The sequence below is a fragment of the Elgaria multicarinata genome, chromosome 18 (genome assembly GCF_023053635.1).
Source record: "Elgaria multicarinata webbii isolate HBS135686 ecotype San Diego chromosome 18, rElgMul1.1.pri, whole genome shotgun sequence".
Lineage (NCBI taxonomy): Eukaryota > Metazoa > Chordata > Lepidosauria > Squamata > Anguidae > Elgaria > Elgaria multicarinata.
Genome location: NC_086188.1, coordinates 13,855,660 through 13,869,017, shown reverse-complemented (window position 1 = coordinate 13,869,017; position 13,358 = coordinate 13,855,660). Strand labels below are relative to the sequence as shown.

At 48.0% G+C, this 13,358-nt stretch overlaps 1 protein-coding gene across 3 annotated transcripts in view; it reads right to left on the bottom strand.

The window, feature by feature from the left end:
- Nucleotides 1-7,569: 7,569 nt before the first annotated feature.
- Nucleotides 7,570-13,358, bottom strand: part of NOS1 (nitric oxide synthase 1) — a 185,288-nt gene continuing 179,499 nt past the window's right edge. For 2 of the 3 annotated variants that reach the window (XM_063144248.1, XM_063144249.1), the window contains exons 29-31: nucleotides 12,874-12,992; nucleotides 11,863-11,934; nucleotides 10,130-10,158 (exon numbers count right to left, since the gene is read on the bottom strand). In XM_063144248.1, coding sequence (XP_063000318.1) covers nucleotides 11,868-11,934; nucleotides 12,874-12,992 — 186 coding nt within the window. In that variant the 3' untranslated portion in view covers nucleotides 10,130-10,158; nucleotides 11,863-11,867. Of the gene's footprint in view, nucleotides 7,860-10,129; nucleotides 10,159-11,862; nucleotides 11,935-12,873; nucleotides 12,993-13,358 lie in introns of those variants that run through there. The other variant, XM_063144250.1, reaches the window with a different exon arrangement.

The window sequence follows — 13,358 nt, the reverse complement described above, 5'->3', positions numbered from 1 at the left end:
TATTATTATTATTATTATTATTATTATTATTATTATTATTATTATTACGGTGGCTGCCGCATCATATAACCAACGCAATGCCACCACGGGGCTTTCAAAGCATCTAAGTAACCCCCCTGCCTTTTTTTGGCTGCTGACTTTTTCAACCACGCAAAAGAATAACAATCCATATTTGAACATAGAATCATAGAATCATAGAACAGCAGAGTTGGAAGGGGCCTACAAGGCCATCGAGTCCAACCCCCTGCTCAATGCAGGAATCCACCCTAAAGCATCCCTGACAGATGCTTGTCCAGCTGCCTCTTGAATGCCTCTAGTGTGGGAGAGCCCACAACCTCCCTAGGTAACTGATTCCACCGTCGCACTGCTCTAACAGTCAGGAAGTTTTTCCTGATGTCCAGCCGGAATCTGGCTTCCTTTAACTTGAGCCCGTTATTCCGTGTCCTGCACTCTGGGATGATGGAGAAGAGATCCTGGCCCTCCTCTGTGTGACAACCTTTCAAGCATTTGAAGAGTGCTCTCATGTCTCCCCTCAATCTTCTCTTCTCCAGGCTAAACATGCCCAGTTCTTTCAGTCTCTCTTCATAGGGCTTTGTTTCTAGACCTCTGATCATCCTGGTTGCCCCCTTCTGAACATGCTCCAGCTTGTCTGCGTCCTTCTTGAATTGTGGAGCCCAGAACTGGACACAATACTCTAGATGAGGCCTAACCAGGGCCGAATAGAGAGGAACCAAGACCTCACATGATTTGGAAGCTATACTTCTATTAATGCAGCCCAGATCAGTCAACACATAGATAAGGTCAACACACACACACACACACACACACACACACGCATAATCTTTGGTTAAACTCACAATGAACTGCACTCCAGACATCCACGTGACTGCTTAAAAGGGCAAAACCCTCTCTGAGCAGTGGCACGTGCACGCGGGAAAATTCTGACGACTAATCCGATGTGCTAAATGATGTGACGCTATCACAGTGTGCCGGTTTTATTTTTTTGCAAGGCGACAGGCTGCATTTGTCCTTTGATCGCAAAGGCGTGATGCGATCAGGACTTACGATATCTTCGGGAATGCATAAAGTTTGGATTGGAACTAGAATGTGGGGCTTTCTGCTCACGCTCCTCCTCCTCCTCCCGTTTCTCACGTTGTCCCAGGCAGTGGTCTCTCTGCCGGTCGGGCAAAGAGGTGGTAGCCAGGATGAGAAACAGAAGGAGCCAGAGCAGATGATGATAATGGTGGTGAGGAGCTAGACTCACTGGGGGAGGAGACCCATTGAAGGTATCTTGCCCAAGGTTCTCAAGAACTTGGAGCTGGCACTGGTGGTAGGGATTTGTGACTCTCCGTTCCCCAACACACACAGGGGCTGTCTTTCTTATTTGCCCCACTGTGGCTGCACGGTGGTGCTGCGTCGGTTATAGGATGCAGCTGCCAACTCGCAATCTCCGCAGGGGGCCCTCCCCGAAGCTGCAAATTTTAAAAGTCAGCGACTTACCCCTGACTTTTTGCTTTGAAGTGAGGTCACCACGATCCTTCTACGGTGTGACTTCACTTTGGCATTGAGCTGGGGGCGTTCTGGGGTGGATGGCGACCGCAGATAGGTCGCCAGAAGTGTGGGGAGGCCAGGCAAGGGTCAGGCTCGGCGAGTCTGGTGGCCGCCGGAAAGCTTGTGCTCCCCGCTGCCGTGGGGATTTCCCGTCCCTGCTCGGCAGGAGCGATACTGTGTGGTTTCAAGAGGAAGGAATGGCAAAGTGGTGCCGTGCAGACTCACCCCACGTACGGAGACACACAGAGGAAGTCACAATCAGAGCTGGCTAGGTAGGGCCGGCCCTAGGACAAATAGATCAGTTTGCTGCCCACTCTCCTAGTCCGTTTTGCAGAAGCACCCGGAGGAATTTATGAGGCCTCATGCAGGGGTGATGTCCATCGAGATGTACATTGATGGTGCTATATAAATAAATAAATAATAATAATAGTAATAATAATAGTTCAAAACCTTGATCTGTCTGCCATCATGCGCAAGCCAATGTTCAAAAAGCCACCTTCTGAGCACCGGCAGCACACTATGCAACACAGCAGAACTATCACAGTTTTTACAATATTTTGTTTTGTTTTGTCGGAGTTCCTCTCTTTTGCATTCTTTATTTTAGAATAGATCCATTTTTTAAAAAAATCTTTCCAAAGAATAAAGAAAAGCTAATAAAGAAAAGGTATCCAGCTGACCTCTCCCAGATTTATTTTATTATTATTATTATTATTTATAGAGCGCATTTAGGGTTTACAGTAGGGCTGTGCTCCGCTCCGTTTCGGGTTGTGGAAGCGGGAGCGGAGCGGCCCGATTCGCCTCCGCCAAAGGCGGATCCTAATCGGGTCGGGGGAGCTGCGGATCAAGGCGAAGCGGTTCGCCTCCATCTGGAGCTCTGAACGTAGGTAAGTGTGGGGGGAGGGGGGCTCACCTGGCACCGGCACCGCAGTCCGTGCAGCGATGGTGGTGGAGCCAGGTAAGGGGGCAGGGGGAAGGGGGGCTTATTCGGCCCCCATTTTGTCCCCCCTTCCCCACTTACCTGCCTCCGCCGCCCGCTGCGGAGGCAAGTAAGTGTGTGTGGGGAATCTCGATCCGTCCCTCTATGCGGTATATTAGATCTCGCTCCGCAGAGCGGGGGAGGGTCAGATCCGGAAGTTCTGGATCAGGCCATGAAGCAGTTCAGGGCAGGGGGGGGGGGTCTGTGCACAACCCTACTTTACCGTATTTGAAGGGCTCGGCAACGTTGCCTCAAGGTAAAGCTGTGTTCGGTCGATGTTTACTGAGCGCAAACGACATCCAAATGGAAATAGAAAGTGAAATATACTTTGATGCTAATTGAAGATCATTGCTTTAGCTACCACCCAAACAACCTGCAGAACCATGAAAGGCCACAGATGCACACTTTTTGCCACCCTAGCTGACCGCAGGCAGTACCTTTGAAAATTACAGCCACTGAACTCAACTTGACACTCCCCTTCAATTCAATTTGGTGTCGCCCTGGGCGACCACCCAGCTAGCCAACCTATAAAGATAGGAAGTCCCCATACTTAGTGCCTGCTCTTCTTGTACTACAATATAGAGGAGGGGGGAACAAAGATCAAGAAGAGCCACCCCCCACCCTCTAACACACACCTAAGCTGCCAGGCCAGCTCCAGGCCCAATTCAAAATGCTGGTATTAACATTCAAAGCCCTAAATGGCTGGGGGTCATGTTATCTGAAGGGACGCCTCCTCTCGTATGTACCTGCCTGGACCCTAAGATCATCTTCAGGGGTCCTTCTCCGTGAGCCCCTGCCAAAGGAAGTGAGGCAGGTGGCTACCAGGAGGAGGGCCTTCTCTGCTGTGGCACCCCAGCTGTGGAATGAGCTCCCTAGAGAGGTTCACCTGGCACAGACATTATACTCTTTTTGATGCCAGGCGAAGACCTTTTTATTTCTCCAGTATTTTAACAGTTTACCGTCTTAGTCTTTTAACTTTGCCGTTTTAAATCTGTATATTAGATCTGTATTAATCTCTGCATCGCTGCTTGGTTTGATCCTGGTTGGGCTTTTATATTTTACTGGTTTTTATCTTGTGGTTTGTTTTATACCTTGAATTGTACTTGATGGTTTTAATTTTTGTGAATCGCCCAGAGAGCAATAAATAATTGTGGATACTTGGGGAGCGACCTCTCGCCTCTTAACCCTTTAAGAGGACAATAAACACATTCTCTCTTTCTCTCCTTTTTCCCTTCTAGAGGAAAATTGCTCCCAAATTGGCACCGATGGAAGGTTTGCCCAGCCTACGCTTAATTGCCACGTGGATAGTGGTGGATTTAGGGTGTGTGTGTTACAGCATCTGCAGCAATAACCCCCTTTCCAGAAATCCCCTTCCTGCATACCAATTAATCACCATTTGCACAGCACTAAAGGAACGTTTTTTTCCTAAACTTAATTGCCACGTGGAAGTCAATTTTCATAGGCTATAGTCCATCAAGGGGTGGGGTGGAGTTTGCTACCATCAAGACAGATTAAATGGGATCATCTTTGTTTTTAAAATGCCTGTTGTGACCCTAACAAAATTACGAGCCAACAACAGTAAGTTTCATCAAAAGCACACACCTTAACAGCTGAAAATATGTAACATTTCAGGGCTTTGCAGTGCACATTCTTTACAGAGTCAGGTTTCAGGAGGGCTCAAATCATCTAGAATAGATTCATAACGTAGTGAAATCATTTTGGGGGTGGGGGAGAATCACTGAAAAGATACGGAGGAGTGCCAAATCTGTTGTAAACCATACATGGGAGGAAAAAAAGCCTTTTCTTTAGATTTTACTTATGGATATCATTCAAAGAGGCTTAGCTTTGATCAGTCTTCTGCATATTATACACAAATTATTTCCTCATTTAGTCTGCTGTCACTGATCAGCCATCAATCATCTCTCTTTTGAGGTAACATTCTGTAAAACAATACCACTCCCACCTTGTCAGCAAAGTTCCTTCCAAATGTGTGGGTCTTAAATGGTGTGTATGTGTGTGTTCTGGACCATATGGAAGGATTTTTTTGAACCTATGACCCTAGTAAAATTAGCAGTCATGATGACCACAATAATCAATAGTTTTCCAATCCCCCCCAAAAAACACCTTAATTGTGTAAAATCGAAAAAGCCCAAAAGTACATGTAATACATGTGAGCAAAATGTGATTAAACAAGCAAACAAACCCTTGATAAATGCAATGTATTCGAAGTAAAATAACTCCGATATATGGAAATGAAAAATAACTTGATTTAATGACAATAATTTTTATTATGTTGGTATGTTGCTATCATATCTACATTCACAAATGCACAAAACCAACCAAGTTAAGTACAAAGTTTTCTCAAAAGCATCTCAACTCATTCAAAGCATTTAAGTGTTTAATCATAAAACTCATTGGCCTGGTTCACATGTAAGGACAGGTCAGAGTATGGATTGAGTATGGGTTGTCGCTCAATCATGGGTAGTTACGTGTGAATCCTGCAATATGGTTTAACTATGGGCTGTTAACCATGAAGAGAAGAGAACCCATTTTTTGTTGTTGTATTGTGAACCACAATTAAGCCATAATGGCCCTGTTCAGAAGACACCTTAAACCACGGTGGTTAAGGCTTTAACCACAATGGTTAAGGCTTTTGGTTAACACGAAAAAAGCCTTAACCACCGTGGTTTAAGGTGTCTTCTGAACAGGGCCAATACAGGGATCACACGTAACAACTCATGATTCAACAACCACAGCTCATGATTCAACAACCACAGCTCATGATTCAATCCGTACTCTGGGTTGTCGTTATGTGCGAACCAGGTTAGTGTCATCATTTTCTTCTTCAAGAATAGATTCAAAGTAATCTTCATTTTCATAAGCCTGCTCGCCACCATATCATACATAACATATAGCCGTACAGTTTGGGCTTCTTCTTCCTTTTTTGGGGTGTTTTTGCACAATTAAGGTTTTTTCTTTCTTTTTGTGCAACCTACTTACCAGTGACAGCCATTATGCCTAATAATTTTAATAGGGTCATGAGCTGTCAGGAAAAGGCTCCCAACCACGCAATTTTTGGATCCATGACCCATGGACTGTCAGTGGGGCTCACAGTGCATGGGATGGGAGGGTCAGCCCTTCCTGCCCCACCTCTGATCCTTCTGGGAAAAACATTTATTTATTTAAAATACTTTTTAGGCCATGTTTCAGGGCAGAATCCCTCCCAAAGCAAGCTTAGGAGGAGAAAACAACAGCCCTTTCCATTGGCAGCAATGACCACTCAGGGTTCTGGAAACCGACCTGTGCCTTGGGAAATAGAACAGTGGGCAATTGTACATCTTATGCAGAGCAAACCTGGATGTGTTGCCGAATATATGCCCCGCAGGGAGCTGGAGCCAATTGTGACTCCCTGGCAAGCATACCTGTACGACACGTATTTTTGTCAATTCTACACGGTGTATTTAAAGTGCACCCTTAAATCCTCATAGGCATCGACCTACAAAGTATGTAGTGTGTAAAGTATGTAGTGTGGTTTGTAGCATCCGAAGTATCCTAGTGTGCGAAGTATGTTGTGTATGAAGCGGCCTCAAAGTAGAGCTGGGTGGAGGAGTACAGTTACTAGAGGCATGGGGAATCCACCGAAAGGGCAGATCATGTGTATGTAGTGTACGTATCTAGTGTGCAAAATTGGTAGTGTGCGAGGTTTGGATTGTATGAAGCAACTAGTGTGCAAAGTTTGTGGTGTGTGAATTCATCAGTTCCCTAGGGAGGTGGTGGGCTCTCCCACACCAGAGGCCTTCAAGAGGCAGCTGGACAACCATCTGTCAGGGATGCTTTAGGGTGGATTCCTGCATTGAGCAGGGGGTTGGACTCGAAGGCCTTGTAGGCCCCTTCCGGCTCTGCTATTCTATGATTCTATGATTCAGAGCTAGGTTGAGGAGTAGAGTTATTGGAGGCAAAATGTGTAGTGTGAGAAGTTCGTAGTGTGTGAGGATTGGACTGTATGAAGCATCTAGTGTGCAAAGTTTGTGGTGTGTGAAATACCGAGTGTGCGAAGTATGTAGTGTGTGAAATAGGCCCCAAAGCAGAGCTAGGTTGAGGAGTAGAGTTACTGGAGGCCTGGGAAACACCCGAAAGGGCAGATCATGATTAGGTAGTGTGTGACATTTGTAGCGTGCAAAGGATGTAGCGTGTGAAGTATGTAGCATGCAAAGTATCTGATGTGTGACGTGCCCCCAAAGCAGGGCTAGGTTGAAGAATAGAGTTACTGGAGGCCTGAGAAGCCACCAGGAGGGCAGATCATGAGTCCAACATGCCTTTCTTTGGGCCCTTAGTCTGGGCCGCCATAGAGGTGGCCCTTTGGCCCCTTCCTTGGTCTGGCCAAGGAGGACCAACGCAATAAGCCCCATCCTGTGAAGTTCATCGAACAAAATCTTCTGACTCTGAAACACTTTAATTCTTGGCAACATTTCACACACGCACCCCCGCCATCGCCCCTGAAAGCAGCCTGTGGGTTCAAAGCCCGCCCAGCTGCTTCCTGCCTTTTGCAATCGTAGGATCGGTTGCTCAGACACACTGCAGAGGGCTGAGAACTCAGCAGATACAGGGGGAGGAGAATGGGGGAGTCCATTACGTTAAGACAGTGCAAACAGAACGCAGCATGCTGATGAGGGTGAGAACGTTACCTGTCCAACAGAAACCAGCCCCCCATCCTGTAGAGGGCTGAGAAGCGACACGAGGGTAAAGTCACCAGAGCAGCTGTCCACCACCTCCGCACCGCCAGGTTGCAGAGAACAGAAGTGAACCGGGGAAGGGGGGAGCGAAACGTGACCCACCGCTCGAAGCAAATCATGCCGGCCAGAGGTTTCGGCAAACGGGACGGCGATTCCACGTTTTCTCTGCTGCTTGCTCAACAGAAACTTGGCCGTGACTCTCAAAGCCTGCCCCCTCCCCCCGGAACACCAGAAGACGCAGATGATGGTCACAGCAATGGTGATTTCATGCAGCCACCCCCACCGAACAACAACGACACCCCCCCGGCCTTGTCGTTAACAAGAGGAGGAAGAACGCAGCGGGTTTGCGTGTGTTTGTAAGAGCCGCGGCGGGTTGTTAAAAGCCATCACGCTTCAGCAGGGGGGAAGGGTTGGCTTCAGAGAAGGGCACACAGAGAGATAAGAGAAACTCCCACAAGATGCAAGGAGTGAGGAAGAAAGATCATCATCATCAGCGTCTTCATCTCCTCCGTCGTCTTCTGCGCGCCAGCCAACGCGCACCCCTTCAGGACACAACAGGACGAGACACAGTGGAGCGTTTGCCGTGGGCCGTCAAGTCCCTGGAGAAAAGGAGCGGATGTGGAGGTGTCAGTACAGGATCCAGCCCTTCTCGGGCTGGAACAGTGCAGCAGGAGGTGCTGCGTCTGGGGCCAGGCTTGGGATCCCATCGTGGGCAACACAGTCAAGGTTAGGAACAAAACACCCTGCAAGAAAGCCAACGGTTAGGGCCGATTTCGTACATGCATTGCAAAGTGCTTTTAAGCATCCCTGGTGCGCTACCAGCCTTCCCAAGTTAAAAGCTTCCAAGTCGTGGGTCTTCAAGAGGCAGCTGGACAGCCATCTGTCAGGGATGCTTTAAGGTGGGTTCCTGCATTGAGCAGGGGGTTGGACTCGATGGCCTTAGAGGCCCCTTCCAACTCTGCTATTCTATGATTCTATGAAATGTCACCATCCCTTAACTGGACAGAGATAGCCTAGCTGCAGTTATCCATGCTCTGATAACCTCTCGTTTGGATTACTGCAATGCGTTATACGTGGGGCTGCTTTTGAAAACGGTCCGGAAGCTTCAGCTGGTACAAAACAGGGCAGCACATTTACTAACAGGGACTGGCCGACGAGACCACATTACGCCAGTCCTTTTCCAGCTTCATTGGCTGCCAGTCCAGGTCTGGGCCCGATTCAAAGTGCTGGTATTAACATTTAAAGCCCTAAACGGCTTGGGGCCAGGTTATCTGAAGGAACGCCTCCTCCCATATGTACCTGCCTGGACCCTAAGGTCATCCTCAGGGGTCCTTCTCCGCAAGCCCCTGCCAAAGGAAGTGAGGCAGGTGGCTACCAGGAGGAGGGCCTTCTCTGCTGTGGCACCCCGGCTGTGGAATGAGCTCCCTAAGGAGGTTCGCTTGGCACCTACATTATATGCTTTTAGACGCCAGGTGAAGACCTTTTTATTCTCCCAGCATTTTAACAGTCTATAAATAAATTTTAATTTGGTGGTTTAAATTTGTAATTTTGCATTGCTGCTGTTTTTATCTGGTTGAGCTTTTATATTGTATTTTGTACTATGGTTTTATACTGTTGTTTTATACTTTGAATGTTTTTAATTTTTGTGAACCGCCCAGAGAGCTCCGGCTATTGGGCGGTATAGAAATGTAATAAATAAATAAATAAATAAATAAATAAATAAATAAATCCCATCCCTCAGTTCGTTGGGCAGTGGACATGGCTGGCTCAGGGCATTTGGGTGTCCTGTCCCACTCCATGTCCGACAGCTCAATAGACTGGAAGTTGAATTGAGGGATGTCGCAAGCGCCTGATTGGCCTGACGAATACCCAGCAGCGTCCGCCTTTGTCCAGAGCCTCCGCTGCTGCACAGAATGGAGGCTCCAGAAATTACCCCCATTGCATAAATGGGCAGCTGTAAAGGATCAACTTATGCAAGATTAAAGGCGTGGATGTAAAAAAGGACCTTTGTGGCCACCATTTACACAAAACAGGAAACATGTAATTTCTGGAGCCTCCGTTGCGCACGGCAACGGAGGCTCCGGACAAGAGTGGATGGGCTTGCAACTTCGTCAGATGCTTGCTGAACCTCAAAAAACCCTGAGCAGCACCACAAATGGGGATGGACAGCAGCAATGGCTTGGTTGGGGTCAAACAAGCCGGACGTGTGTGAGCCTGTCCATCCCTATTTGAGTCTTTCTTTAACACTGGTAACAGGACAGCATCAGGGGGTTGGACACGATGGCCTTATAGGCCCCTTCCAACTCTACTATTCTATGGTTCTATGATCTTCCGTTGCACCTGGATGGTTTCTGAAGGGGTGCAAAGCAGGCTGCATGGCTTACAGCTCTCACCTCTAGCACTTTGCTGCCACCTCCCGGCAACCGCCGCCTGAGGTTGCCTGGTTTTGCTTAACGGTAGGGCTGGGCCTGGCAGTTGACAACACACACCTTTGCCTGTCCCGACGCTGGGCCATTCTACTCTGTGACTAGGCTGGGACGCAGACCCATAATGCAGCACAGAACTCTGCATTTCTGCATCCCCTGCCACCTGCCCCTGTGCACCTAGCAACGTGAAGCAACTGCCTTGTATAGGAGTCAAGCATCCATGTCAGTTTTACCTGTGAGTTCCACCTCCAATACAAGGGGAGCATTTTTTGGGTGTGTGTGTGTGTCAATTTCACTCAAATCAGTTTCATCTTGCATCAAAGCATTCTTGTCAATTTCATCTATCAGTTTCACCTCAATGTGGGAGGCCGGAGTGGGGTGGGGGGGTTGTCCATTTCTTTTCTTTTACAAATTAAAACTATTACCACGCGCTCCAGTATTGGTGTAGACCCATGGGTTTTTAAACAAGCATCTTAAAAGAGATTTGGAGATGGGAACATGGTGAGAAGCAGGGGAAAGGAGAACTTGTAGATTTTCAACTATGTTATCACTTGTGGGTAAAAAGAGGTAGGTGTGTGTGTGTCTGTCCGTCCGTCCATCCACCCATCATCTGTGGTGGCAAGAAGTGTGTTTGCATCTTTATGTTTGGTGCACCAGCTGTGACTCTCCCCGAACTGGTCTGACTTTATCCATTACTTGGTTGCATCAAGTTTTGACTACTGCATTATGCTCTACATGGAGCTAGCCCTGGAGAGTGTTTGGAAGCTTCAATTGGTAACAAATGTGGCAGCTAGGCTACCAATGGGTATTGGGACCATATTATACCTGCCTTGGAAGACGGGTTGCTAATTGCTTTCCAGATGCAAGTCAAGGTGTTCGTTTTAAGCTTTAAAGCCCTAAATGTCTTAGGACCTGGATCTCTAAGGAATGGCCTACCTTGCTATGAACCTGCAGGATACAGCTTTTTAATTTAACTCTTTAAAATGTGTCATTTTGGATGATGTTTATACTGTTTTTAATGTTCTTGTTTTTATTGTTGCAAGGTTTTATTGTTTTAAACAGAGGGAAGATAAGGATGGCTTCTCTCTATGCTACCTCCAGTTTCAAAGGCAGTAAGCCAGTGTGCACCAGTTACTGGGGAACATGGGTGAGAGGGTGGTGTTGCACCATGTCCTGCTTTGTTGGTCCCTGGTCGACAGCTGGTTGGCCAATGTGTGAACAGAATGCTAGACTAGGTGGACTCTTGGTCTGATTTAGAAGGGCTCTTCTTATGTTCTAAAATTATTGTATACACCTTGATGGTTTTATAAATGTTGAAAATAAAATAAATAAGAAGTGTGTGAGAGAGATCTGTCTGTCTGTCTATTGGTTTCAGTGGTAGAGCCCTGCTTTCAATGGAGATGGTCCCAGGTTCAATTCCCGGTATCTCCAAGTAGTCTAGAAAATTTCCTGCCTGAAATCCTGGAGAGTTGCTGCCAGTCAGTGTTGACAATACTGGGTTAGATAGGAGGGTCTGGGTCGGTATACAGCAGCTTCCTATCTATCTAATTTAGGGTGTGTGTGTGTGTGTGTGTGAAATATCTGCAAAAAGTCAACATCACCACAAACTTGGGCTGCTGTTGGTGCTGTCATGTCTTTCCCTTTGCCGAACTTTGCAACAAGGTGGGTTCTGGATCTGGATTTTGGGGACTGCTAGTTCAGGAAGAAGCAATTCTAGCTAGGCAGGCTACCTTGAATGGCAGGAATGGTTTCTGGGCTGCAGATGGCAGTGTTGGGTTGGAATTAGATGTCAGTTTTTTTCGCAGGGATGTGTGAGTTATTTGCTCCATGAACTTTTTTTTAAAAGGGATTTACCCAACTTGCACTTCCCAGAAGGCAGGAAACTGCAAAACGTTTGGTGGTTTGGGAGAAGGGGCGGGTCTAAGGGAAGAGGCGTGTCCCTCTGAAGGATCCCGGAGGGCCAGGTCGAGACCCCGGCATGGACAGACTTGCCCCCAGGACTGAGGTTCTCCATCCTTGTCCACCGCCCTGATATTTTTTGATGAAGCATTGGAGGTTACATAGCAGCAACTTCCGCGCCGAGTGCTGATCCAGGATAGAAGAGACCGATGCTCAAATCTCCGTGAAGCCCGAGGGGGCGACCTTGGGTCAGCGACCACCTCTCAGACTAACGTACCTCACTCACAGGGTTGCTGGGAAGATCAAAGAGGGTGGGGGAAGTGGGCCATTTATACCCTGTCCCGTCATCCTTGGAGGAAGGAAGAGTGAAATATAAATATAATAAATAAATACAGCACTGGAGGCTGTTGGCTCCGACATCAGTGGGGAAGTGAATCCGCTCCGGGTCTCAGTCAGAAGCAGCCAGAACTCTAAAGGAGCACCTTCAATAGCTCCTTTAGTGTCCTGACTGGTTCTGACAGTAAGCCGGATCCGATTCACTGTCCCACTGACGTCGGAGCCAACAGCCTCCGCTGTCATAAAACTGTCATACGCTGGAAGGCGCGTTCTGTTCCATGATTGGGCACTCAAATCCGCTTGGACGGTTGCCCAGTGTGAGGAAGCCACCGAACTGCTGGGGGCTGTTTCTCAGCGAAGCATCCCATAGGCCCTGTACTGGCTCCGCCCACCGAGGCAGGAAGGGAGTATAACAAAACTTCCTGTTCCATCGAGTCTCTCTTGAGTCTTCCCGGACTCCTGCGTTCTTTCTTTGGACTTGCTCTTTGCTCTCGCCTCCTGGTTTATTTGTTTTGGTTCTGTTTTACTCGTTGGCCTTGACTCCTGGCTTTATCCCGTGGCTCCTGGCTCGCCACAGAGTGCTGCCCATGGCACAGCTCTGCTACTGGGGTGTCAACTCAGCAGTGGTTGTTTTTCACCCCCATCCCTGTTCCTTGAGCACATTTGACTAGAAATGCCGGGAACTGAACCAGGAGGGCTTCTGCACGCGACACCATATGCCTTACCGTTGCGCTCTGTTGCAAGAGAGGGATGTGAAAAGCCAACGAGATTCCGTAAAGCTCCCCTCCCACGCTTCGCAGGAAACTCAAAAGGACGGCGTCAGGCTTTGCCACCGCTCCATCTGAGCAACAACAGGGATTGTGTTTTCCGGCCCACGCGTTTGGAGGAGACAAAAGCACCCGTTAAAAGCAGGGTGGGGTGGGGCGGGGGAGAGGCCAGCAAGCCAACTCACTCATCCGTGTCTTTCTTGCTCTCCTCGATGTGCGCAATCGACTCGGATCGGAGGCGGTTCGTCACTTCGTACGTGCGCAGCGTGACTCCAAATATATCTTCGTGGTACCGGTTGTCATCCTGCAAAGGGGGGATGCGGTCAGAGGGCGGGTGGAGAGAAGCGCGAGGCAGAAAAAGCATGCACGGTTCATTTCTTGGAAAGGGGGGCATTTTTCTCCCTTTTTCAGAATACTAGAACCCAGTGGGGTCATCCCATGAAGCTGATGGATGGGAGATTTTGGATGGATAAAAGGAAGGACTTCCTCACACAGCACAGAGTTAAAATATGGAATTCACTACCCCAAGAAGTAGTGATGGCCACCTATTTGGATAGGTTTAAAAGGGAGTTGGATATATTTCTGGAGGAGAAGGCTATTAACGGCTACTAATCTTGATGGAACCTCCAGTATCCGAGGCAGTAAGCCTATATACAGCAGTTGCTGGGGA